This window comes from Capricornis sumatraensis, chromosome 22 (genome assembly GCF_032405125.1).
Source record: "Capricornis sumatraensis isolate serow.1 chromosome 22, serow.2, whole genome shotgun sequence".
Taxonomy (NCBI): Eukaryota; Metazoa; Chordata; class Mammalia; order Artiodactyla; family Bovidae; genus Capricornis; species Capricornis sumatraensis.
In genome coordinates this window covers 26,848,461-26,874,884 of record NC_091090.1, presented here as the reverse complement: position 1 = coordinate 26,874,884, position 26,424 = coordinate 26,848,461, and the positions used below count along the sequence as shown (strand labels likewise).

The 26,424-nt window shown below is 40.2% G+C and overlaps 1 protein-coding gene and 1 pseudogene across 1 annotated transcript; both read left to right on the top strand.

The window, feature by feature from the left end:
* Positions 1-123: 123 nt before the first annotated feature.
* RHAG (Rh associated glycoprotein) lies at positions 124-22,621 on the top strand. Its single transcript, XM_068994156.1, has 10 exons — positions 124-286; positions 10,998-11,181; positions 11,790-11,940; positions 13,557-13,704; positions 13,900-14,066; positions 15,867-16,004; positions 16,564-16,685; positions 21,453-21,526; positions 21,737-21,810; positions 22,547-22,621. The coding sequence occupies exons 1-10, from the start codon at positions 124-126 to the stop codon at positions 22,619-22,621; spliced, it is 1,296 nt and encodes a 431-aa protein (XP_068850257.1).
* Positions 22,622-26,105: 3,484 nt separating this feature from the next.
* LOC138069868 (U6 spliceosomal RNA) lies at positions 26,106-26,203 on the top strand (annotated as a pseudogene).
* The last annotated feature ends 221 nt before the right edge of the window (positions 26,204-26,424 follow it).

Below are 26,424 nucleotides of genomic sequence, written 5' to 3'. Positions count from 1 at the left end.
TGCAGCGTCACTGGAGTGCCTTGAGCTTGTAGCCTAATTCCACACGCGGAGCAGCCCCTCTGTCCTTATCAGCCTCCCACAGCCTGTGAAGCCCTCAGTATGCCTCTGTCCTTTGCCACAAACATGAGGGTCAGGTTCCCTCTCATGGCCATTGGCCTGGAAGTTGTCATGATTGTTTTATTTGCATTTTTTGTTCAGTATGAAACGAATAAGAACACTTCCACGAATCCCAACAGCACCGAGTTACCTGCCATGGACATGGACAAAACCATGGAATCATATCCTCGTGAGTGAGCCGTCTGCTTCTTGTTGTACATTTTTGGGTTCTCAGAATGTGAGGTCTGTGGCTATTGTAACCTGTAGCACTCTACATTGGAACCCCTTGTAGAATTATGTGACAGTTCTGAGTGCTAAGGGTATATAAGTTTATGCTGGGACATTTGATCTATGTAGTTCATGTGTTTGGATAGAATCTGTATGTATGAAACTATCAGAACAAGAAGCTGAGAATTGAATTAATTGATCAATTTTTTACCTTCTTTTTCTTTTTTTTAATTAAAAATTTTTTACTGGAGTATAGTTGCTTTACAATATTGTGCTAGTTTCTGTTGCGAGGCAAAGTGAATCAGTGATATGTATACATATATCCCCTCTTTTCTAGATTTCCTCCCCATTTAGGTAAATGACTCTGCTTTTTCCTTGATTACTAGTTCTGCAAGGTATAAAAATATCCCTCCCCCACCGGAAAAAAAAAAAAGAGTTAACTTTGGAGGGGAAACTAGAAACAAAATGTAATGGGGAAAGGGAACCTGGATTTCATGTGAGAGCCCTAAGGCATAAGAAGGGGTATTAAGGATGGTACAGGATATAAATGATGTTGTTGTTGCTTAGTCGCCAAGTCATGTCCGACTCTTCTGTGACCCCATGGACCACAACTCGCCAGGCTCCTCTGTCCATGGGATTTCCTAGACAAGAATACTGGAGTGGGTTGCCATTTCCTTCTCCAGGGTATTTTCCCACCAGAGGGAAGGAACCCACGTCTCCTGCATTGGCAGGCAGATTCTTTACCACTAAGCCACCAGGGAAGCCCTGGAGATGCTGTACTGAGGGTTTTATAATATTCCGAAAGGAAGACTGTTTGTTTCTCTGAGATGAGAATAGAATTGTGAGCACCCAGCATAGTTTAAAAGCAGAACCCTTCCCCGGGAATGGCGACTGAAAGAAAGAAGGGATTTAGTTTCAAGTTTGGAAGAACAGGTTATGAAATAGTTAGTATAACAATAATAATCACCATTTACTGACTGCCTATGATGAGCCAGGCATACTCCTCACCTTGTTAACCAGGGGGAGAGGTAGTAACATAATCCTATTATATAGACTGGTTTTTTAATGAGGTACAAATAATTTATTATTTATTAAATGTTAAATTGTATTAAATTATTCTAATAGCAATATTTATTATAGTTCTAGAGCCTGTCTCTAAGCTTTTCAAAAACAATGTGACATTTGTTCTTTTATTTCTACATTTTTTGAGGGAATATATATAATGGGGAGTATTCCTGAGTAGAAATTATGACCTAGAGTTGCTGAGCCAAAATGCACCATCTCAAGTAAAGGACACAGTTAGGGCTGTAAGTCAGAGACTCTGGGCCCACATCTAGTTCTCTTTACACAGATGTCCAAAACGATTCTGGTTGCAAGAATTTTACAATTTGCAAGTTCAAGAACACCAAAACAGAAAAGAATTCTGTTCAACTCTGTGCACTCATTTGTACATTTCACTTCATTTCATCTTCTATCCTTCTGGCTATAACTTGAAAGTATTGCTAACAGGATTTTCTGTTATATCAGCTATATCATACAAGAAACAAAAGAGGAATAAAAAAAAATGATGTCAAGGGCAGGATGCTTTTTCGTTTTACAGAGGAAACATCAAGTCACAGTTGTCAATAATAATAATAATTAACAATCAATGTACTTTGAAACAGCCAACACACACACACACCACACCAATCTCTTCCTCACCATAAGGGCAGTGAGGCTGGGACACAGGCAGGGGTCAGGATAATGGAGGGAGGAGTCAAGCAATAGAGGCCCCTGGGGGCCCAGAAGAAAGGCAGTAAGCAGAACACAAAGTGATATTTTACAGGGAAAACAGTCTTCTTGCATTCAAAATGCTCTCCACAGCCCAGTCTATAGACAATCCAAAGTTCTCCTTTCTAACAGGTCCACAGATACAGAGAACAGGCTTGTGGTTGCCGAGCAGGAAGAGGGGTCAGGGAGGGATAGCCTGGCAGTTTGGGATTAGCAGGTGCAAACTATTATATAGAGAATGGACAAAGTCCTAGTCATCTAGCACAGGGAAGTATGTTCAATATCCTGTAATAAACCATAAAGCCAAAGGGGAAAGAGTTGTCTCTTCAGTAAGGTGGCTCTCAAGATGTGAAATTCCACCTAGTACTAATCTTCCAGTTCAGCTACCTTATCACTGGTTAAAATACTTTGTAGAACAGCCCTAGAAACGACATGATTTTACTGATTATATGTATATATTTTTTCCCCACATTTCAAAACAACCTATGTACACCAAACTTATGTAACAGTATAAGTCACTGGAGAGAAGTTTATGAAACATTCACTAATTAAGAAGCAAAGTTCAAGTCAACAAATATTTGAGGGTGCCTGCCTAGCACCATGCATTGTGCCAAGCACAGGGATTCAAGACAGAAAAGGCTCAGTTCCTGTCTAAGAAGCCCACAGTGCATTACAAGAGTTCTCAATTGCAGTATGCTGAAAGTCATGAGTTTTTCACAAATAAATCAGTGTGTTAGTCACTATATTGTGTCTGACACTTTTCTGACCGTAGCTCAGCAGGCTCTTCTGTCCATGGGATTCTCCAGGCAAGAATACTAGAGAGGGTTGCCATGCCTTTCTCCAAAGGATCTTCCTAACCCAGGGTTCGAACCCATGTCTCCAGCACTGCAGACAGATTCTTTGCTATCTGAGCCACCAGGGAAGATTTAAAAATAAATCAAGTGGGATATTAATTTATATTTGAAACAAATTCAATTGAATATAAGTTTATGCATCCCTCTCACTTACTGCATTCAGCTGTGCAATGCAGAGAAAGGGGTGAGGTCACACAGACCTGGCCGCTGAACCCATCCCAGGGCACAAGCACAGAAGTGGGTGGCACACCCGATGTCACATGGCACGTAATGACGGACCCCAGAGAAACTCATTTGAGAAACTAGCTCTACTCCATATTTTTGGCTTTCATGGCACCCAGCAAAGAGCTGACCGCTTTGTTGAGGCAAATAATTTGACAAGAAATGAGGCCTGACTGTGGCTGAGGCTCAGTGGTAAAGAATCCGCCTGCCAAAGCAGGAGACGCAGGAGGCACAGGTTCAACCCCTGCAAGTGCCCTGGAGGAGGGAATGACAACCCACTCCAGTGTTCTTGTCTGGAAAAAGCCATGGACAGAGGAGTCTGGTGGGCTAGAGTCCACGGAATCTCAAAGAGCTGGACGCGACTGAGCGCGCATGCACACGACTATGACCTAATCCTTGCTAACACGCAGAAAGACTAGAGAAAAGTAGGGTTTAAGAAGAAGGCTCTTTAAAGACTATTAGAAATTCTACAAACACAAGGTGTTTAATGCTTATGGGACATTAAACCACATCAAAGAATTCTTCATCCTCTGTTAAACATTAGAATCCATTAGCCTATCTTGTCACTTTGAGGGGATCATGTGTCCATGTGTGATCTTGTTACATTGTACACTGATCACACTTGAAGAATTACGGAAGATACAGCAACAGATTAGTACAATGATTTATTTTTAAAATCTCCATTTAAGAAGGTCCCTATATTTATTCAGATTTTATTTATTTATTTACTTATGTTTGGCCACGACAAGGCTTGCAGGACCTTAGTTCCCAAACAGGGACTGAATCCAGGTCACAGCAGTGAAAGTGTCAAGTTCTAACCACTGGACTGCCAGAGAATTCCTCCTTCAATTCATTTATTACAAAAGATTCAGCAGTCTAGATATATGTTACAGGCATAGGGTTACTACAAGTGCAGGAAAACAATTCCTAGGAAATTATTTGCTTGTATTCTAAATGATACCTGAAATTGTTACAATAACTGAGTTAACATGCTGTGTTTTATAATCCAACAATAAGATACTGGCCTCTGGTATGCGATCTTGGAGTTGAACAGTTTTGTTTACGTGAAAGAATTGGAAGCAGTGAGTTCAAATAGAACTGAAATCTTGGCTTCTAACTGCCTTCTCCACTGAGGGGCTTATTCCAGGTCGGGGCAAAGAAAGCACAAGGAAAACCAAGTAAGTATACACTAATGGGGATGAGTCAGGAGAACACAGGATCCTACTTGAAAGAACACCAAATAGCTGAATTGAGGGGCAATGGCACCCACTCCAGTACTCTTGCCTGGAAAATCCCATGGACGGAGGAGCCTGCTGGGCTGCAGTCCATGGGCTCGCTAAGAGTCGGACATGACTGAGTAATTTCACTTTCACTTTTCACTTTCATGCATTGGAAAAGGAAATAGCAACCCATTCCAGGGTTCTTTCCTGGAGAATCCCAAGGACGGCGGAGCCTGGTGGGCTGCCGCCTATGGGGTCGCACAGAGTCGGACACTATTGAAGCAACTTAGCAGCAGCAGAGAATTAAGAATAAGAACAGTGTGATGATGATAGAATATAACACACTGAAACAAAGGAAAAAGGCTTCAATGAGTCCACAGAAATATACCCTAAAGCAGGGTAAGGGGATCAGTTTGGAGTTCTTTATATACAAATGCCAACTAATTAATACAAAATAAGCAATAGATATAAAAATTATAATTTTGAAATTAAAAAATGTAACAATTGACTCTAGAAAGGTTCACCAATGACTGCTAAATTAGGTAAAAAGTGATTGGGCAACACAGGATGAAATATATATCCATAGGGAGCCATCTGGCAGAACAATCTTAAGCAAGTGGTCTGATGTATCATCAGCAGTAGTAAGACAAACAAATTATGTGCTACCTGGTATGATGAAATGGCAATTCCACAACACCATCTGTATTAATAGTCTTGCCAAAATATATAGTCTGGTTCCAATTTTGGTGAAATAAACAAATGTAAACTGTGGTACATTCCACATTAAAGGCAAATCGATACCATCAGTAAAAAGCATGGTGTGAAGTGAAGTGAAAGTTGCTCAGTCGTGTCTGACTGCTTGCAACCCCATGGACTATATAGTCCATGGAATTCTCCAGCCCAGAATACTGGATTGGGTAGCCTTTCGCTTCTCCAGGGGATCTTCCCAACCCAGGGATTGAAACCAGGTCTCCCTCATTGCAGGTGAATTCTTTACCAGCTGAGCCACAGGGGAAACCCAAAAAAGCATGGTGAGAGACTCTAAATTAAAAGAGTCTAAAGACATGTAATAAGGGCTTCTCAGGTGACTCAGTGGTAAAGAATCCACCTGGCAGGGCAGGAGATGCAGGAGACACAGGTTCAATCCCTAGATTGGGAAGATCCCCTGGAAGACAAAATGGCAACCCACTCCAGTATTGCTGGGATAATCCCCTGGACAGAGGAGCCTGGAGGGCTACAGTCCATGGGGTCACAAGAGTTGAGCAACTGAGCATGCACACAGAGACACATAACAAACAAAACATATGAAACTTGAGTAGATGAAGGGGGTCAAAAAATCCTATAAAAGGACAATTTGGAAACAGTTAAATAAATTCAAATATAGATTCTAAATCGGATGTTACTGTATCCATGTTATAGTTTTAGATCTGAGGATAATACTGTGGTCATTTAAAACAATGCTCTTTTGCTTAGGAGATTCACGCTGAAGTGGTTTAGGGCAAAATGTCATACTTTTCAATGGTTTGAGAGATATATGTGGAAAGAGAGAACAAATACAGAAAATATTAGCAACTGATAAATCTAGCGAAATAGTACATAGCTCTTCATTGTACTATTTTTTTCCAAATATTTGAAATATATAATAACAAAATATGTGAAAGTAGGGGAGGAAAGATACCACTGCTAGGATACCACTTTTCAGAAAAGATAAGTTCAGAATGAACCCCCGAATGGTTCAAAAGATTGGAACTCACTAAGGACCAATCGCTATCTGCATGCAAACAGCTTGCCAGCCCTCAGTCATTAAAAAACAAACAAACAAAACAAAACCAGCCAACCCGCTTCTAATTGGAGAGTGAGTTGAACAGTTTTAACTACCTGATCCAGAAGAATCATTTCTCTGAATAAGAGCCCTAGAATCCCAAAGAGGCAAATTCTCAGCGACTCTCACCTGTGAGTCATTTATTCCTGCATAAACTAGGCATCTCCTGAAAAGCTGCAGTTGCCAAACTTTCTGCTGGGTCTCCAAGGAACAAGCCGTTTAGAGATTCCTACCTTAACACTTGCACTCACTTCCCTCTGAAAGAATGCCTTACCGGCAGTACTCATTCAATAGTCTATCTGAATAGATGATAAACGGGCACAGACAAGCACATAAACAAATGAGATAAAACCAGAGGGGCATGCGCGGTGTTACAGCTGTGCCCAGCAGCACTGTGCAGAGCGCCTGGTTCCTGGAAGTCATCTAGAAGTAGGCCAGGTAAAGAAGTGTTGGATGTGGAGGAATTCCCTAGAGGGCCAGTGGTTAGAACCCATTGCTCTCACTGCTGGGGCCCCAGGTTCAATCCCTGGTCAGGGAACTAAGATCCTACAAGCCACACAGACTGCCCTCCCCCCCAAAAAAAAGTTGAGTGTGGGGAGGAGAGGACATTCTAGGCAGCAGGCATGTGTGGGAAGTAGAGGGGAAAGAAGGCTCTGTTTCATTTTGTTTGTGGTTGGGGGTGGTAGGGGAGAGTTGAAATCATCAATTACATTTTAAAGTTATCGGGGCTTTAAAAGATATCCTGGTCCAATGGCTAAATGTGGTAGTAAAATACAGAATAAAATTACCAGACATTGCCAAATTTACTTTAGAGGCTAAAATTGCCTGCTATGGACAGAAACAGACAAATACTATATGACATCACTTATGTGTGGAATCTAAAAAATAATACAAATGAATCTGTATACAAAACAGATACAGACTCACAGACACAGAAAACAAACTTATGGCTACCAAAGGGGAGCGGAATGAACAAATTAAGAGTATGGAATTAACAGATATAAACTACTCTACCTAAAATAAATAAGCAACAAGGATTTACTATATAGCACAGGGAATCTGACTCAATATCTTGTAAAAACCTATAATGGAATATAATCTGAAAAAAAAAGTGAATCACAGTGCCTTAAACCTAAAACCAACACAATATTTTAAATCAATTATAATTCAATTTTTAAAAATTTCCAGCTATTGAGAATATCTGATTTAGATGAGATATCAGAGTACTGTCGGAGTACTTCACAGAAGTTCCAACCAGTAAAGAAATACCTTTTTCCTTCCGTAAAGAATTCCTTTAATGCAGCATAATTTAATTGCAGCATAAAACTGACTTCATGACCCTCTCCCTAGTGCTTACCCACAAATAAATTCCTAGAGCAGGATGAAAGATAATGCATAATCGTAACTGTTTATAAACCTTTTTATCCATAACTTTTATACAGAATCATTATCTGTTGAGTCAACTTTGTAAGCTCTCTTTAGCAATTTAAATAATAGATGAGGTTCTAGGGGTCTGCCCTGGTGGCTCAGAGGTTAAAGCCTCTACCTGCAATGCGGGAGACCTGAGTTCCATCCCTGGGTCGGGAAGATCCCCTGGAGAAGGAAATGGCAGCCCACTCCAGTATTCTTGCCTGGAGAATCCCATGGACGGAGGAGACTGGTGGGCTACAGTCCACCGGGTCGCAGAGTCAGACACGACTGAGCGACTTCACTTTCTTGAGGTTCTTAGGCCCCCTTGTGGCGAAAAGCAGTAACAAGCATGAGATTACAGGAGAAAAAAAATCGGAGCACTGTCAATACAGGACATCCCTCCCTCCTACAGCACGTCCCGTTTTCCATCAGCTGGAAGAGCTACTCTGGGGCCAACTAGGGAAATCTGAATATGACGTGGTAGATTATAATTATAAATTGTGATTATTCTGCCAGGAATGATGATGGTGTCGTGATTGTGTAGAAAAATGTCCTTAAATTTTTAGGGATACATAAGTATTTAGGAGTGAAACGTCATGTCTGTTATTTACTTCAAAATATTTCATTAAAAATAGGGGATGAAGCATGCACATAGTAAAATGCTAACAACTGTTAAATCCAGGTGATAAATATATGTGTGTCCATTATACTATTCTTCTACTTTTCTGTAGATATGAAAAATTTTATAAGAAAAATTAAAAACAAAAGGGGAAAATGTCTGATTTACCACGAAAGGAGGTGGAGGATGGAATCTGAAGAATTATTACTCCTAGTGTGAGACATTAAATATTGGCTAAGCCAATTTTTAAATTAGTTGGCTACTCCATATTTTTAAATCAGCAGACTATAGGAGGAACAAGACACTCTAGGGGAAAAAAAGAAACAAATTTAGAAAAGTAGCTTGAAGGAATGAAAAAACCCAGTGAAGTCAGTAGACTGGGTTCTTACTTTTATTTTAGCTTTGTGAGTATAAGTAAATTATCTAATTTCTCTGGATCTTAGAGTCTGATCTAAAAGCAAATAAAACAAGCAAACAACAAAGACTTATTGTACAGCACAAGGAACCCTTATAATAACCTATAATGGGAACACATCTGAGAAAGAATATAGATAGACAGGTATGAATTACTTTGTTATATGTACATTTGAAATTAACACAATATTATAAATCAACTATGCATCAATAAAATAAATATCAGCAAAGGAAGTTGTAGAGCTAGGAGAGACGTTAGACTTCATCGAATCCAAACTGTTCTTTAAAAGAGGAGAAAATTGAGTTTCAGAAAGGTCTAGTAAAATCATAGCAAGTCAGTAAGTCAGGCATATTCTCTGAGCTCCATTCCAACTTAGCTTATGACCTAAATCAAATGTTTACATTAAAAAGTGGTAAAAACAATTTGTAAAGAAAAAATATATATATATGTATATATATAGTCACCTGTATTTCCAAAACCAAACAATTTGAGAGTTGCCTGTTGATAAGTCAGGTAAAATCCCAATTCAGAAGTTTTTTGGGTGGATATGCAATGAGATGAGGGTGGGCATTCAGAATGAGGGTATAAGTCAAATTGTTGCCAATATGCATTATCTCACTAGGAAAAATAGACTACAGCATTCTCTTCTCTGAGACCTTCTTCACAGCTGCTAAGGAAAGAGAATCTTTCGAAATTTATTTTTTCCCTTCTCACCCTCCTCATACTGACTCTCTTGGGAGGTGGAGCCAATGAACAATAAAATAATCAAAAGACTCACTGCTTGGATGGGGTCGAAAAAAGGCTGATGCTGTGTGTGCCTGAATTAGGAAGTTTGGGTCTGGTTTTCTCATTGTCTTTATTCTTAACATTTTCTGGACTCATGCACAAATGAGACTAGCTTCTAAACTACCAAAAGACCCTTGTGATTCAATACATGATGCCAACCTCTGCCTGTCCTGGTATCTGTCATAGAATAAGACTATAGTGTGGGTTCCCACACTTTCAGCCAGCCCTTTTCAAATACTGGGAACCCTTGGAAACACAGCATCTTCATCCACTTCCAGGTGTGTGATCACTGCCACAGATTAGTGCATCGGATTTAACTTGCAAAGTTTGAAAAAAATGTGATATGCAAGTTATGTCAGAAAGAAAGTCAGGAAAGCTCTACAGAGAGAAGGGGAGCCCCCAGGAAGGTGCTATAGACTCTTAGAGCAGCATTAGCCTGAAGGAAGTTTACTGGGGCATATTTTATGATCAATACCTGCAGCAGAAGGGATTAGGCAGAGAGAGAAAGCCTCAGGTGGCCTCATAGGAAACTCTGAGACTGGGATTGTCTAGCTTCAAGTGGCTCTTTTCCCAAGGTGAGGGGATGCTGTTGTGAACCAATCATTGGGTTCAGGTGACCCAAGGGAAAGGCTGTGACTGGACAAGAGCGTTTCTCAGAGAGAAGTGAGAGCTGTCACTCACAGCACTCCCTACAGCCCTGGAAAATGTGAAATAGAGCCTTTTCAGTATTGCAAATGAGAACGCCAAAGTGCCCTGAGGAGAAGTGACTTGCCCAAGGTCACACAGTCATGTGACACTGTTGGGGGAACCTCAGCCTCCATCTCCATCTCCAAGTCGAGAATTTGTTCCTCAAGAGGATACAGCCTTCCTTCCATTGGCTTAGAAAGTGCAAACAAAGACATCAACCCATATGACTTAAATAATGATCTGTTAAGATTTCCATTTGAGACATAAAGATACCATCTCAATCATTTAGCCAATAGTGCCTCATTCTCTATATGCAGGCTTTTGTGACAGATTCAGGGGTCAAAAGATGAGAAAGCCCTAAACCCTTCAATCAGGAAACTCACAATCTAGTGCAGGTAATGGACCCCTCATCAAATAACTATTACAGTATGATACATGATAAATAAATGGTAATGCAATGTAACAACTGGTAAAGCTGAGGTTTGGGGAAGACTGGAAGAAATATTAATTTTCCCTGGAAGTACTAGGAAAGTCTGCAAGAACAGGTGATTCTGGTACTGTATTTAGCAAAGGTGTCCTCACGTGGAAAGTAACAGAAAACTCTTCGGGAAGAGGATGGAAGACATATTAGTATGATAGTGCATAGTCTTCCAAGACAAGGCTCGAGCACTGAATCACTTGCCCAAGGTCGCTTCGCGGGTAAGTAGCCACGCTGGCCCTGCAGCCCAGCCTTTGGCTGTGCAATTAACTTTCCTTTTGTAGTGTTTTCTGAAAAAGATGCAGCACTTAGTAAATGGAATATACTACGATGTCACACTTTCTCAGTGCTCCTCTTATGCAGATTTCTTTTTCTTTCTCCCCTTTGCAGACTTCCAAGATGTGCATGTTATGGTATTCGCTGGGTTCGGCTTCCTTATGACCTTCTTGCGGAAATATGGCTTCAGTGGTGTGGGCATCAACCTACTCATAGCTGCTCTGGGACTCCAATGGGGCACTTTTATACAGGGGCTCTTTCGTAGCCACGGACAGAGATTCCAAATAGAAATCAAAAAGTGAGCACCCATTACTTTCCAATCGTGTTTTCAGAGCAGTTGTTTCTCCTCTTAGTCCCCCGAAAGTCAGACTCTGAACTAGTTTGCAGATTGTCTCCCTTCCATGAAACAAATATCATTGGGATCCAAGGATCTAAATCAATGCCTTGCTCGACTGAGATGAGCCATATATTCATGTCTATATCCTCTCTGATTTGACTTTAAGGGTATGAGAAATCCCCTTCCATAAAATTATTATTCCTTTCATTTCAGCTAGAGAGAGCAAAAATCCTTCTTTAGTAATTTTTCTGAGACTGTTTTTGACATGTAAAGGCTCCAGAAAGTAATTCATTTATCAGATCAACAGAAATAAGGTAAAACCCTAAAAGAAGTAAAGAACAGGAAGGCTAAAGGAAATGCAAGAGTAACTAAAAATTGCATGGTGAATGGAGGTGGGGGTGGGCAAGGAAGTGGAAGAGGATAAAAGTAGGTCTGGAAGAAGCACCTGACGGGAGGGAACAGATGGGGAGAGGGGGCTTGAACTCTGGACAAGGGGATGCTGTATTCATTACAACTCACAAATTTGAGGTGTGCATTGTTTTTCAACGTCTTCTTTCTTCTTCCCTCAGCATGATACAAGCAGACTTCAGTACAGTCCCCGTTCTGATTTCTTTTGGAGCTGTCCTGGGAAAAACAAGTCCAATCCAGATGCTGATCATGACAATTTTAGAAATTACTGTGTTTGCTGCCAATGAATTTCTGGTTTTTGAGATATTTTCGGTAAGGGTTCAGTTGACACTTACCTAGCTTTGAACAGCACAACACACGTTAGATGCCCACCATAAATAAGCAGAGACAAACCTTGGTGGCCACGACACCATAGCAAGTAATAATCATAGTCATAATTTGAGTAACTATTGTAAACTAGAAATTCTATAAACATTACTTACTGGCATTGACACCACAACAGTGTTAGACAGGTATTATGATGCATTATTATGGTTCATTTATATACAATGAAACTGATGATCACAGATACTGAATGACCAACCTGCCTGAATCTGAATTCAAACCCAGAATTTCCTAGCTCTACAACTCTTTTTATGTAAATACACTTTCTATCAATGACAAATTCCTATTTTATATTTCAACTACTAAGTGAATTGCCCTTTCAAAGTCTTTTATTAAAGCTTAGATCAAATGTCTTCCCCTCCATGAAAATCTAATTGATTCCCCCAAGAGAAATCAAATATGTCGGGCACTCTCCAGTATTTTATTTATTCTCGTTGTTGTTCAGTTGCTAACTTGTGTCCATCATTTGGGGACCTCATGGACTACAGCACACCAGGCTCCTCCATCCTCTACTGTCTTCCAGAGTTTGCTCAAATTCGTGTCCATTTACTCTTCTATTGAATATGTGACTTGATAACAAATACTTTGGCAAATTTCTAGGTATTATGTGTTGGTGATTCAGTTGCAAACGTCTCTTCATAGAGTTTACAGTCTAGTGGGGGAGACAGACATCCAACAAATTTTTGTACATTCAACCACCTACACATAGAGTCACAAACACACACACAATTATTACTATAAATTGCAACACATACTATGAAAAATAAATAGAAGGGCTCTGAGGAAATATACCTAGAAGACCTAATTTATATTGTGGAATCAAGGAAGGTTTCTTTGAGGAAAGTGACAGCTAAACTGGACCTGCAAGGTATGTAAGAGTTTATCAAGCATGAAAATTTAAATAAATTAATAAATTTGCATCATTTTTCTACTTTAATAAGTACACAGCAATGCCTTGGGTTTGGCACTCTGAACTTTCCCTCTAGAGACAAGAACTGTAGGAAAATGCATCATATCCACTCAGTGTTCTAAAGAGAGACTAAAATATATTTCTTCAAATGAATCTTGGACCTCAACTGGTTTTCATGGCATCATAGCAGAGTCAATGAATGCAAAAGTCATACTTGTTTTGTATCAGGTGCAATGCATAATATCGCACTAAGAATCTGTCTAACCTGAAAAAGTAACCTGAAATGTATTAAGTGCCCACTAAAGACCTAGCCCTTGAAAAACACGGTCCCATCTAAATCCCACCACAACTCTACTGGCTGGGTAACATTTCTCCATTTCACACAACTGGAGATTCAAAGAAGTAGAATAATTTGCCTAAAGTCACATCAGAGAAGTACCTGACCTAGGACTGAAAGTCAGTTCTGTGTTGCTCCAATGCCTGTGCCTTTTTTTTACATGATCCTGTTTTATTCCCCTTTCTCTGACACATTCATTCTCTCTCTTGATCTTTTTTGTTTAATGCATGAAGCAGTCCTTAATGACCTCCCTCCTGTATTGTCACCTCTATTTACATGAATGCTTCCACCCCTCAGGCCTCTGATATTGGAGAATCGATGACCATCCATGCCTTTGGGGCTTACTTTGGTTTGGCTGTAGCAGGCATCCTGTATCGATCCGGATTGAAAGAAGGACATCCCAATGAAGAGTCGGTATACCACTCGGACTTGTTTGCGATGATTGGTGAGTTGCGATGAAGTTGCCTGATTCTTGTCTATTTGCTCAGACACAAGGGAATGCCTCTCTTGCCCCCTAACTCTTAGATAACAAAGCCTAAAAGTAAAAACAGCATGTCTGTGCCCAAGGTAAACGACTTCCTCTGGACTGTCTTTCATATTCAGAACGATTAGTAATATCTGTTTCTGTGATTTACTGCAGGGTCTCTTTTCCTATGGATATTTTGGCCTAGCTTTAATTCTGCCACTGCTAGTGATGCAAAGAATCAGTACAGGGCCATCGTGAACACATACTTCTCTCTCGCTGCCTCCGTGGTCATAGCCTATGCATGTTCCAGCCTTCTCGAGAGCCAAGGCAAGCTCAATATGGTGAGTGCCATGTTAACCCCCATGGAAGTTTGCTAAGCGACCCTGATGGCTGCTCTGATGAGTAACTCATTTCTGCATCACTGCTGAGCTGCCCAAACAAATCACAGCCCTGCAGACCTTAGAGGATAATCTGAAAATAACATTCCTTTATTTTTCAGATGTGTACTGTGACAAATTAAAAAAATATTATCAAGGAATTTACAGTTTTACAGGGAATATAGTCAGGTTTCCCAGGTGGCTTAGTGGGTAACGCAGGAGATGCAGGAGACAAAGTTCCAATCCCCCAGTTGGGAAGATCCCCTGGAGGAGGGCATGGCAACCCACTCCAGTATTCTTGCCTCGAAGAGTCCATGGACAGAGGAGCCTGGCCGGCCACAGTCCATGGAGTTGCAAGAGTCGGACATGACTGAAGCGACTGAGCATGTGCACGGGAATATAATCAAGCAAAAAATCAAAGATCTGAAACATGTTTCTTTATTGATAGAGCCAACTGTCCCCAGGTTTTCAGAAAATCTTTCTTAGAAACAGCACTTTCTGTAAGGGTAGAAAAAGAGTGAGAAAGTGCAAATTGATTCTATTTTTCTAACAGCAAATATTTCAAAGAAATAACAACTAAATGTACTGTGGGATCCTGAATAGTGGTTTAGTTGCTAAGTCGTGTCAGAGGAGCCTGGTAGGCTATAGTCCATGGGATTCTCCAGGCAAGAATACTGGAGTGGGTTGCCATTTCTTTCTCCAGGGATCCTGAATAGGATTCTGGAAAAGAAAAGGGATATTAGTGGGAATATTGGTAAAATTCAAATCAGGTCTTCAATAGTAGTACACCAATGCTAATTTCTTAGTTCTGTGATCATGTAAGATGTTAACATTGAGGGGAACTGGATGTGGTATATATGGAAATCCTCTGCAATATTTTTGCAACTTTTACGTGTCTATAATTATTTCAAAATAAAACATTTTTTTAAATCCCCCCCATAATGGTTTTTTTTTTAGTTTCTTGCCTATGAGCTGAAGAAATGTCAGTGAAGGAATAATCCTCAAATTGGCCACTCTTCTAAACTGAGAGAGAAAAAAGATATTGTATCAAAATATTTCTAAACATAGCTAAGAACATGTCTTTCAGTTCTCTACAAATTGTTTCATGAGAAAAAAAAAAAACGAAAACAATTAAAAGAAGCAATCATGCATGGCTCAGTGGATCTCTTTCAAAAGTACTGACAACCTTTTTTCTTTTGGCAGAACAGCCAGAATATAAGTTTTCTAATGAATTCTGGTAAATGGAAACTGGTCCCTCTTTCCTGCATTCTCAAATGTTCCCAGAACAGTGACACTTGGTGAAAGCTGTTGTCTTTGATGTGTAATACGTGCATTTCAATGCCTTTACATCCTGTCCTTGATTAGTGGAATATCACGGACTCAGCAAAGCACACAGCAGCCATAAGCCTGTTTCAGTTCACAGTAACCATAAACGCCTTCCAAAGCTGCATAGAGAGGCAGAACACTGCCAGAGTAACTGCTGCATATTCCCTCCCTCCCACAACTTCTCTTGATTCTGCCACATCCCTTCCCACCCTAGTCTTACTAACTCGATCTCTCGTGCGCAACCGAGGAACCCTATAAGAAAGATGCTACAGGTCAACTGCTGAGAAGAAGGGCCTTCTGGAACTACAAAGAGCCTTCTTAAATAAGAATCTATCACCCTTCCAACTGAAGAATGTGTGTAGAATCTATCGAGCCCAAGATTGCTACAGACCTTCTGCACTCCTGCTCCTTTCACTCACATTTCTGTGCTCCACACAGGTTCACATTCAGAATGCAACTCTGGCTGGAGGAGTGGCTGTGGGCACGTGTGCAGACATGGAGATTCCCCCCTATTATGCTATGATCATTGGGAGCATCGCAGGAGTGGTCTCCGTGTTTGGGTTCAAGTTCCTGACTGTAAGTATTAACAGACACTCTCAGTCAAACTTTGGACCTGCCCCATCACCTTCTCTCATATCCCACCAGCAGAGAAACGCTATGAAAAGTCCTTTCTTAAGCACCTCTTCTTGAGCACTCAACATGTCAGTGTTTCAGTGGTTTCTACTCTTTCTTGCCTTCTTTTGTGGATATCAGTTACTTGTAAAAATATGAACTGAATGTTAAGTTCTTGTATTACTTTTCTCAGTTTTTATTGTGATTGACATTTGTTGATGATGTTTGCTTTGCATAATTAAAGACTCTGAGCCCTTTTCAGAGGATTTAAGATCCCACCAGTAGGTAAGAATGAGCAGGACTTAAATCACTTACCATCACATCCATCTTCCTAAGACTGAAATGAGAAGTTTTGCCACCAGTGTATTCATATTCTTTGATGTAAGTGGGTTTCAGATGTAGATAGGAAACTGGCCTGGACATAAAAATTTTCCTGCATGTTCATTTATTTTAGTCACAGGGCTCTCTATAGCTAACAAGGCTATAGATATAATAATAAGGCTTCCTCTTTTTACAATTTCAGCCATTTTTCACTACTAAACTGAGAATCCACGACACATGTGGGGTCCATAACCTACATGGCTTACCTGGTGTGATAGGAGGCCTTGCTGGCATCATCACCGTAGCCTTGGAGAAATCTGACTCGTGAGTGAAAGAATATATTTTCCTGTTACCCAAGGTCAAGTGCTGTTTCCTCTCACTCTTGGAGAAACCCAGTGATAAGAGTTTTTTCTTTAGCAATCCAGACCATAGTTTGTAAGTACTGTTCTTACTGAAGCCAAAGAGACATAACTGAGGGCCAAAGAAACATTTCCCAATTTGCATTTTCATAATCTGAATAGACACATGAGAGTAAATAGGCTTGATTCTTGCTCAGTGGCCAGATTTGGGGTAGATTTCATGGTTAAGAGTCTAGTCCTTGGGTATACAGACTTAGCAACAATTTAATTTACTCAAGAGAAGTTGAGGGGGCAAACCTTGGAAAGTCCATTCACATATGTGGACAAAATTCACACATATCTCACACAGTAGATACAATACTTTGTCCTAGAGTCAAGCCTACTTACTCATATGTGTCTATTCAGATTATGAAAATATAAATTGGGTTTATTGGTAAACATAGAACAAGGAGAAGTTAACATACCTAGGGGACAATTTTTCAAATCATAGCAGCCTAACTTTAATAATGCTGTTAATTTTGTCTAATCCAGCATGTTCCAAGCCTGTTTTATCATGAAATACTTTTCATCAGAAACATCTTTTAGTACCTTGTAAAAGATCTTGGCAAATTCTGGTAAAATTAACAGATAGCTTACAAAAGAAGAAAATCAAATGAGTATCATGATGGTGTGATCACTCACCTAGAGCCAGACATCTTGGAATGTGAAGCCAAGTGGGCCTTAGAAAGCATCACTACAAACAAAGCTAGTGGAGGTGATGGAATTCCAGTTGAGCTGTCTCAAATCCTGAAAGATGATGCTGTGAAAGTGCTGCACTCAATATGCCAGCAAATTTGGAAAACTCAGCAGTGGCCACAGGACTGGAAAAGGTCAGTTTTCATTCCAATCCCAAAGAAAGGCAATGCAAAAGAATGCTCAAACTACTGCACAATTGCATTCATCACACACGCTAGTAACGTAATGCTCAAAATTCTCCAAGCCAGGCTTCAGCAATACGTGAACCGTGAACTCCCTGATGTTCAAGCTGGTTTTACAAAAGGCAGAGGAACCAGAGGTCAAATCGCCAACATCTGTTGGATCATGGAAAAAGCAAGAGAGTTCCAGAAAAACATCTATTTCTGCTTTATTGACTATGCCAAAGCCTTTGACTGTGTAGATCACAATAAACTGTGGAAAATTCTTCAAGAGATGGAAATACCAGACCACCTGACCTGTCTCTTGAGAAACCTATACGCAGGTCAGGAAGCAACAATTAGAACTGGACATGGAACAACAGACTGTTTCCAAATAGGAAAAGGAGTACCTCAAGGCTGTAAATTGTCACCCTGCTTATTTAACTTCTATGCAGAGTACATCATGAGAAACGCTGGGCTGGAAGAAGCACAAGCTGGAATCAAGATTGCCGGGAGAAATATCAATAACCTCAGATATGCAGATGACACCACCCTTATGGCAGAAAGTGAAGAGGAGCTAAAAACCCTCTTGATGAAAGTGAAAGAGGAGAGTGAAAGGTTGGCTTAAAGCTCAACATTCAGAAAACTAAGATCATACATCTGGTGCCATCACTTCATGGCAAATAGATGGGGAAACAGTGGAAACAGAGGCAGACTTTATTTTCTGGGCTCCAAAATCACTGGAGATGGTGACTGCAGCCATGAAGTTAAAAGACGCTTACTCCTTGGAAGGAAAGTTATGACACAACTGAGCGACTGAACTGAACTGAACTGAACTGAAATATATATTAAATATTCAACCTCACTAGTAATCAAAGAAATGCAAATTAAAACAAGTTATCCATTTTTCAGTATATAATATTGATAAAGATATTATAAATTATAATACTGAATGGTGGCTAAAGTAACAAAGTTCAGTTCAGTTCAGTCGCTCAGTCGTGTCCGACTCTTTGCAACCCCATGAATCCCACCATGCCAGGCCTCCCTGTCCATCACCATCTCCCTGAGTTCACTCAGACTCATGTCCATCGAGTCGGTGATGCCATCCAGCCATCTCATCCTCGGTCATCCCCTTCTCCTCTTGCCCCCAATCCCTCCCAGCATCAGAGTCTTTTCCAATGAGTCAACTCCTCACATGAGGTGTCCAAAGTACTGGAGCTTCAGCTTTAGCATCATTCCTTCCAAAGAAATCCCAGGGCTGATCTCCTTCAGAATGGACTGGTTGGATCTCCTTTCAGTCCAAGGGACTCTCAAGAGTCTTCTCCAGCACCACAGTTCGAAAGCATCAATTCTTCGGTGCTCAGCCTTCTTCATAGTCCAACTCTCACATCCATACATGACCACAGGAAAAACCATAGCCTTGACTAGACGGACCTTAGTCAGCAAAGTAATGTCTCTGCTTTTGAATATACTATCTAGGTTGGTCATAACTTTTCTTCCAAGGAGTAAGCGTCTTTTAATTTCATGGCTGAAATCACCATCTCCAGTGATTTTGGAGCCCAAAAAAATAAAGTCTGCCTCTGTTTCCACTGTTTCCCCATCTATTTGCCACGAAATGATAGGACCAGATGCCATGATCTTCGTTTTCTGAATGTTGAGCTTTAAGTCAACTTTTTCTCTCTCCTCTTTCACTTTCATCAAGAGGCTTTTTAGCTCCTCTTCACTTTCTGCCATAAGGGTGGTGTCATCTGCATATCTGAGATTATTGATATTTCTCCCGGCAATCTTGATTCCAGCTTGTGTTTCTTCCAGCCCAGCGTTTCTCATGATGTACTCTGCATAGAAGTTAAATAAGCAGCGTGACAGTGTACAGCCTTGACGTACACCTTTTCCTATTTGGAAGCAGTCTGTTGTTCCATGTCCAGTTCTAACTGTTGCTTCCTTACCTGCATGCAGATTTCTCAAGAGGCAGGTCAGGTGGTCTGGTATTCCCATCTCTCTCAGAATTTTCCACAGTTTATTGTGATCCACACAGTCAAAGGCTTTGGCATAGTCAATAAAGCAGAAATAGATGTTTTTCTGGAACTCTCTTGCTTTTTCCATGATCCAGCGGATGTTGGCAATTTGATCTCTAGTTCCTCTGCCTTTTGTAAAACCAGCTTGAACATCAGGGAGTTCACGGTTCACGTATCGCTGAAGCCTGGCTTGGAGAATTTTGAGCATTACGTTACTAGCATGTGAGATGAATGCAATTGTGCGGTAGTTTGAGCATTCTTTGGCATTGCCTTTCTTTGGGATTGGAATGAAAAGTGACCTTTTCCAGTCCTGTGGCCACTGCTGAGTTTTCCAAATTTGCTGGCATATTGAGTGCAGCACTTTCACAGCATCTGACTTCCCTGTAGCTCAAATGGTAATGAATCTGCCTGCGAGGCAGGAGACCAGGGTTTGATACCTGGGTTGGGAAGTTCCTCTGGAGAAGGGAATGGCAATCCACTCCAGTATTCCTGCCTGGAGAATTCCTTGGATAGAAAAGCCTGGTGGGCTACAGTTAGTGGGGTTGCAAAGTGTCGCACACGACTGAGTGACTAACACAAAGTAACAAAATGGAGATATAAATTGTACAAGTTCCTATTTGGAAAAGGCCTAATTAAGTATATAAACTTTTACAAATAATCCCATTTCTAGTTAAGTTTTATTTTAGGGAAATTATTGGACAAGTCCATAAGCATGTTCATAAGAGGATTTATTCTCACAGCATATTTAAAAATATGAAACATAAGTTGTAATCTAAATATTCAATCTATAGAACTGTAATTACAGTATATTTGTATAGTGTAATACTCTAGCAATAAAAGCTATGATCTAGATCTACATTTACTGACATAAAAGAACATTAAATTTTAATGTGAAAACCCAGTATCATGATATGATTACATTTTTATAAAAATAGTTGTTTATATTTTACATGTTTATACTGATAGGATTGGAGGGAAATTAAACTTTTCCCCTTCTTTTTCTTAAAGGTTTTGTATATTTTTACAATAATTATACATTTCTTGGGCAACTTTTCCATCAGTAGAAAGAGATTAAACTCTTTAAATCGAGAGAGAGAGAGAGAATGAAATCTGATACAGAAAGAAAAAATGAAGTTGCTCAGTCGTGTCCGACTCTTTGCAGCCCCGTGGACTGTAGCTTACCAGGCTCCTCCGTCCATAGAATTTTCCAGGCAAGAGTACTGGAGTGGGTTGCCATTTCCTTCTCCAGGGGAACTTCCCAACCCAGGGATCGAACCGAGGTCTCCCGCATTGCAGGCAGACACTTTATCATCTTAGCCACCTGGGAAGCCCTTCTGAGATACAGAGACACACTTTAATATCTCGTCCCTACACTATATGCTAAAATCAGCTTTTCTGATTTTCCGTTTCATCACAATTGCTTTTAGGGGGATGGGGTAAGGAGAGATGTCAGTTTCCATTTGTTTTGCTCATTGCTCCTTTCTCACTGCCTAGAAGGGAAGCTGGCACAGAGCAAGCACCCAATAAATATTTGTTGAATCTGATCTCCAATTACATTTTTAGAAATACTAAACCCTTTCTGAGGAAGATATTTTCATCATTTTTGAAGAGAAAGGTGGTTCTTGTATATGTGCTTATAAGAATTTGTGAACATTGATTAAGAGTTTCAAAGAAAATATATGAGATTAAAGAAAAATTGTAATAACTGTTTGCTGGTATGTCATGCCGCACTCTGGCCTGAAGGTGGCAAGCATGCACACCCTCGGGAGATGCGGGATTTTTTTGGCATCTTGGACAAACAATTCTGTATTTTTGGCCTCCTAGGACTGCAGCAGTCAGTCAAGTAGCTGCGCTAGGTTCTTCCATTGCAACAGCACTTGTTGGAGGGCTAATCACAGGTGAGCATAAAAAATAAGCATTTCCCTCTACCTCATGCTCTCAGCATAATAGATCTTATTAAACATTGATAAACTTAAAATTCTTCTACACTTCTGACAGTAATCATGTAAGCTCCAGGGGACGACTTTATAACAGTATTTTAATTACTAAGCAAGTTGATTTTCCTTTTCAGCCTCATAACATGACTTATTTTCTCCCCGCTTTCACAGGTGCAATTTTAAAGATACCTGTCTGGGCACAACCACCTGATGAGGACTGCTATGATGATTCTGTTTATTGGGAGGTACTGTGTAGTGTTCTAAGGATGTATATGATGACCATACTAGGCAAAGTTCTGCCCACCACATGTCTAGATGTCTGTGTGGCATCCTTAGGACGAAATTGGTTGAACTCCCCACTTATAGAGAGAAATTGAAACAATGTGCCCAGAAAGATAAAATCAGAAGCTATAATATCTTGCAAAGCAGAAACTAGATGAAGGAAAAACAGACGTTAGTTGACAAGTTCCCTTTCACTCCTCCAAGAGCAATAAAAAAAAAAAAAAAAAGAAAAGCTCCTCATAAAAATATAGGAATCCTGGGCAGCCGTGTGAGATTTTACATCACACATAAGTAGACCAAGCAGGTGAGACATGCAGGGTTGAAGAATCTTGGTGAGGATACAAGAAGTTCTGTGACTCACGAAACATTAGCTTCTTTCCATCCTCCAGTTTCTACCTCTTTAATTCATTGACATTTTCTTCCAAATTATTTCCTGCAAAGCCTAAGAGTGATAGATACTTGGATGCATTCAAATGGGATTTTCAAAGAGAGAACAGGTTTGCAAAAGAGAATGTAGTCAGGATGGGTGGGATAAATATTTTTGTTCTTTTGTTTCTTCCCAACTCAAACAAGTTTTATTCCCAGTTCTTTATATACTTGAATAAGAATTACAGAAAATATCTTTGTTTCAAAACTAATCTTTGATAAGCCCAGTGAAAGAAACTATAAAAAGTGCCTTAATCTTTTTTTTTCCTTAAGGTTCCCATGAGGACAGAATATGACAACCGTATCCATGAACTTCTCGACTACCTCCCATTAGAACGTGAAGCCTAAAAGCCTGTGCCTCAGCTTCTTTTCCCATTATCTAGACTTGAAACAAAATGGCAGCATCCAATGAGTATATGGAATGGAATGGATAGATCCGGAGCCCCACATATCCAGTGTGAAAACACTTTAACAAAATCTGGAGCTGTCTCTTTACATCAGTGATTATTTAATTGAAGAAATGTGACTCATACAACAGATGGTCAAATGGATTCTTGCCAGTGAGTAGTTACAGGGTGAATATTCTATGTATTTTCTTGTATTTTTTTCCAAATGGAGGAGGATTTACAATGAAACCAGCACTTTCTAATCATGTCAGTTCCTTAATGTACATACTACATCTTCAGTCCCAAAGATTATAACTGAAGCCAATGAAAATAATTTATGTAAGAAATAAGAAGGAAATGTATGTATGTAAACAGTAATATGATTTTTTTTTTGACAGTGCTTTCTGGATTTTAAAAATGGTCTATTTTAGAAGAATTGTGTTTTATTTGGCAGACTTGCTGAGGATTTAAATTCAGGAGGCATTCTCTGAAATAGCTTTGAGGACTGCTCCAAAGAGTGGGAGGAGGGGAGGTGGGGGGGGCGGAGACAGGATACATAGGAGTTTTGCAACAAAGACCAGGTGATCAGAACATTAAAAAATTACTGATTAAAGAAAACCAGGTATTTCAAGTTAATGAATGTAACTGTTTTCTAAGTATGGGAAGATGCAAAAGTCTGAGCTCACTGAAATCATTCATTTGATTTGCACCTTAGCTCTCTAGGGTCAATTCTTATTCTTTTCCTTCCTGAGTCCCCTCAAGGTGCACTGTTGAAGGTGCCTGCAGTGACTGGGGGCTTGATGGTGGGCATTCTGTGTTTTTATCCTGAGTGCCTTCAAGGCTCACCCTTGGGAACAGAGTTAATGGCTAATGGCTGCAACATCTTTCGTATTCTGATATGGCAGGCAATATTTTTCATTTACAGTCTGAATATTCTTATACTTCATTTCTTTTGCATGTTTACTATTTGAAACAAGAGTTCAAATGCTATCTATAAGTCTATTTTGTATAAAATGCCAGTGGATTAAATGTCATTATAAAATAAAATGTTTGTCTTTGGCTCTTTTTTCTTCTGTGGTTAGAATTCACTTTAGTAACAAGCACCTGCCCACACACACACACACATACACACCACACATTCTTCATATTTAGTCCATACTCAATTCAGAGAAATTGTTACTATGTAACAACTTAATGAAATTTGCCCATTCCAGTCCATTTTATTTCACTGATTCCTAAAATGTTGATGTTCAGTCTTGCCATCTCCTGTTTGACCACTTCCAATTTACCTTGATTCATGGACCTAACATTCCAGGTTCCTAAGCAGTACTGTTCTTTACAGCATCAGACTTTATTTTCACCACCAGACACATCCGCATCTGGGCGTTGTTTCCAGTTTGGGCCAGCTTCTTCATTCCTTCTGAAGCTATTTCTCCACTCTTCTCCAGTAGGATTTTGGACACCTACTAACCTGGGAAGTTCATCTTTTGGTGTCATATCTTTTTATCTTTTCATACTGTTCATGGGGTTCTCAAGGCAAGAATGCTGAAGTGGTTTGGCATTCCCTTCTCCAGTGGACCACATTTTGTCAGAACTCTCCACCATGACCCATCCGTCTTAGGTGGCCCTACATGGCATGGCTCACAGTTTCTTTGAATTAGATGAGGCTGTGAGCCATGTGATCAGTTTGGTTCATTTTCTGTGACTGTGGTTTTCATTCTGTCTTCCTCTGATGGATGAGGATTAAAGGCTTGTGGAAGCTTCCGGACAGAAGGGGCTGGCTGTGGGGAAACTGGGTCTTGCTCTGGTTCTGCTAATGGGTGGGGCTGTGTTACCTGCCTGTAGTTTGGCCTGAGGCCAAACTATGATAGGGGTAATGGCATTAATAGCAACCTCCTTCAAAAGTACTTTCACCAGCATGCCGCAGGTCCCAGGACTGTAGTATTCAGGGCCCCTGTCATCCCATGCCTCAAAAGAGACTCTTGGACATTCACAGGCAAGTCTGGATCAGTCTTTTGTGGGGTCACTGCTTGTTTCTCCTGGGTCCTGGTGTGCAAAAGGTTTGGTTTGTGCCATCCAAGAGTCTGCTTCCCCAGTCCTGCGGAAGTTCTGTAATCAAATCCCACTGGCCTCCAAAGTCAAATTCCCTGGGAGTTCTCAGTCCCTTTGCTGGATCCGCAGGCTGGGGAACCTGTTGTAGGCTCTACAACTTTTGCAACAGTGCAAGAACTTCTTTGGTATAATTGTTCTGCAGTTTATGGGTCGTCTGCTCAATGGCTCTGTGGTGGTGTTAATGGTGACCTCCTCCAAGAGTACTTATGCTGCACGCCACACCTCCCAGGTCTTTTGTAGCCAGAGCCCCTGTCCCTGCGGCAGGCCACTGCTGACCCCTGCCTCCACAGGAGACCCTCAAACACTCAAAGGCAGGTCTGGCTCAGTCTCTTGTGGAGGTCACTGTTCCTTTCCCTGGATTCTGATGCACACAAGGGCTTTGTTTGCACCCTCCCAGTATCTCTGGCAGGTATGAGGTTTAATTCTAAATGCAATTTCTCCCGTCCTACCGTCTTGTTCGGGCTTCTCCTTTGCCCTTGGACGTGGGGTATCTTTTCTTGGTGGGATCCAATGTTCTCCTGTTGATGGCTGTTCACCAGCTAGTTGCGATTTTGGTGTTCTTGCGGAAGTTGAGTGCACGTCCTTCTACTCCACCATCTTGACAACTGTGGTTTACTTATTATATAGTCACTATTTTTTAAAAAATCAAGTTAATGTCTCATGTTATAGCATAAGTTTTTAAAAACTGAGTTTGGTAAAGGTAACCAACATAGTCATGTAAAATTATTTCTGGAGAAATAACATGAAAATTTTTTTCTCTCTGTTAACTCTGAAGATTTTTCTTCTGTTTCAGGAGTCCTGAACTCTTGCCAGGATGTGCTTAAGCATCAAGGAGGCCTTTTCATAGTTAATAGGACTTCAGAACTGAAAAGCTACAATAACAGTGAATTATTTAATGTATTATCCCCTGGAAAAGCTGTATTTAAAATATTTTACAGACAAATAGGTGACTTTTTTTCAAACCTACTTCAATTTCTCTTTCAAATGGGCTTTTTGAAATGTGCTTACTTATAAAAGCCCACTGTCCCCTCTCCTGCTGACCATCACAAAGAATCATCTTCATCACCAGGATGTCCCAAGACCTCCTTGTTCCTGCTGATCATAAGGCAACATTCAGAGGGTTTCCAGAGAGTTCATTTGGATATGCAAGTCAATATGTTTCAAAAAAAAAAAAAAAAAACCCACAAACATTTATTCTAAAGTAGCTATTTGAGGGACTTCCCTGGAAGTTCAGTGGTTAAGACTCTGTACTTCCAATGCAGGGGAAAGGGTTCACGCCCTGATTGGGGAACAAAGATCTCACATGCCCTATGGTGTGGCCATAAATAAATAAAGTGGCAGCACATATAGTAAAATTGAAATGATACAGAGAAGGTTAGCATGGGCCCCTGCACAAGAATGAAATGCACTTCATGAAGTAGTCAATATTTTTTAAAAAAAAGATACAAATGATTCTGTATAAAATAAACTAAAAGGATATATTGTATAACAAAGAATGTGGCAAATATTTTATAATAACTATAAGTAGAGTATAACCTTTAACAATTATGATTCACTATATTGTGATTATATAATATTCTACATCAACTTATAGACTTACGTAATACTCTGCATCAGCTATACGTCAGTAAAGTTGTTCCTTGTTTTTAAAAT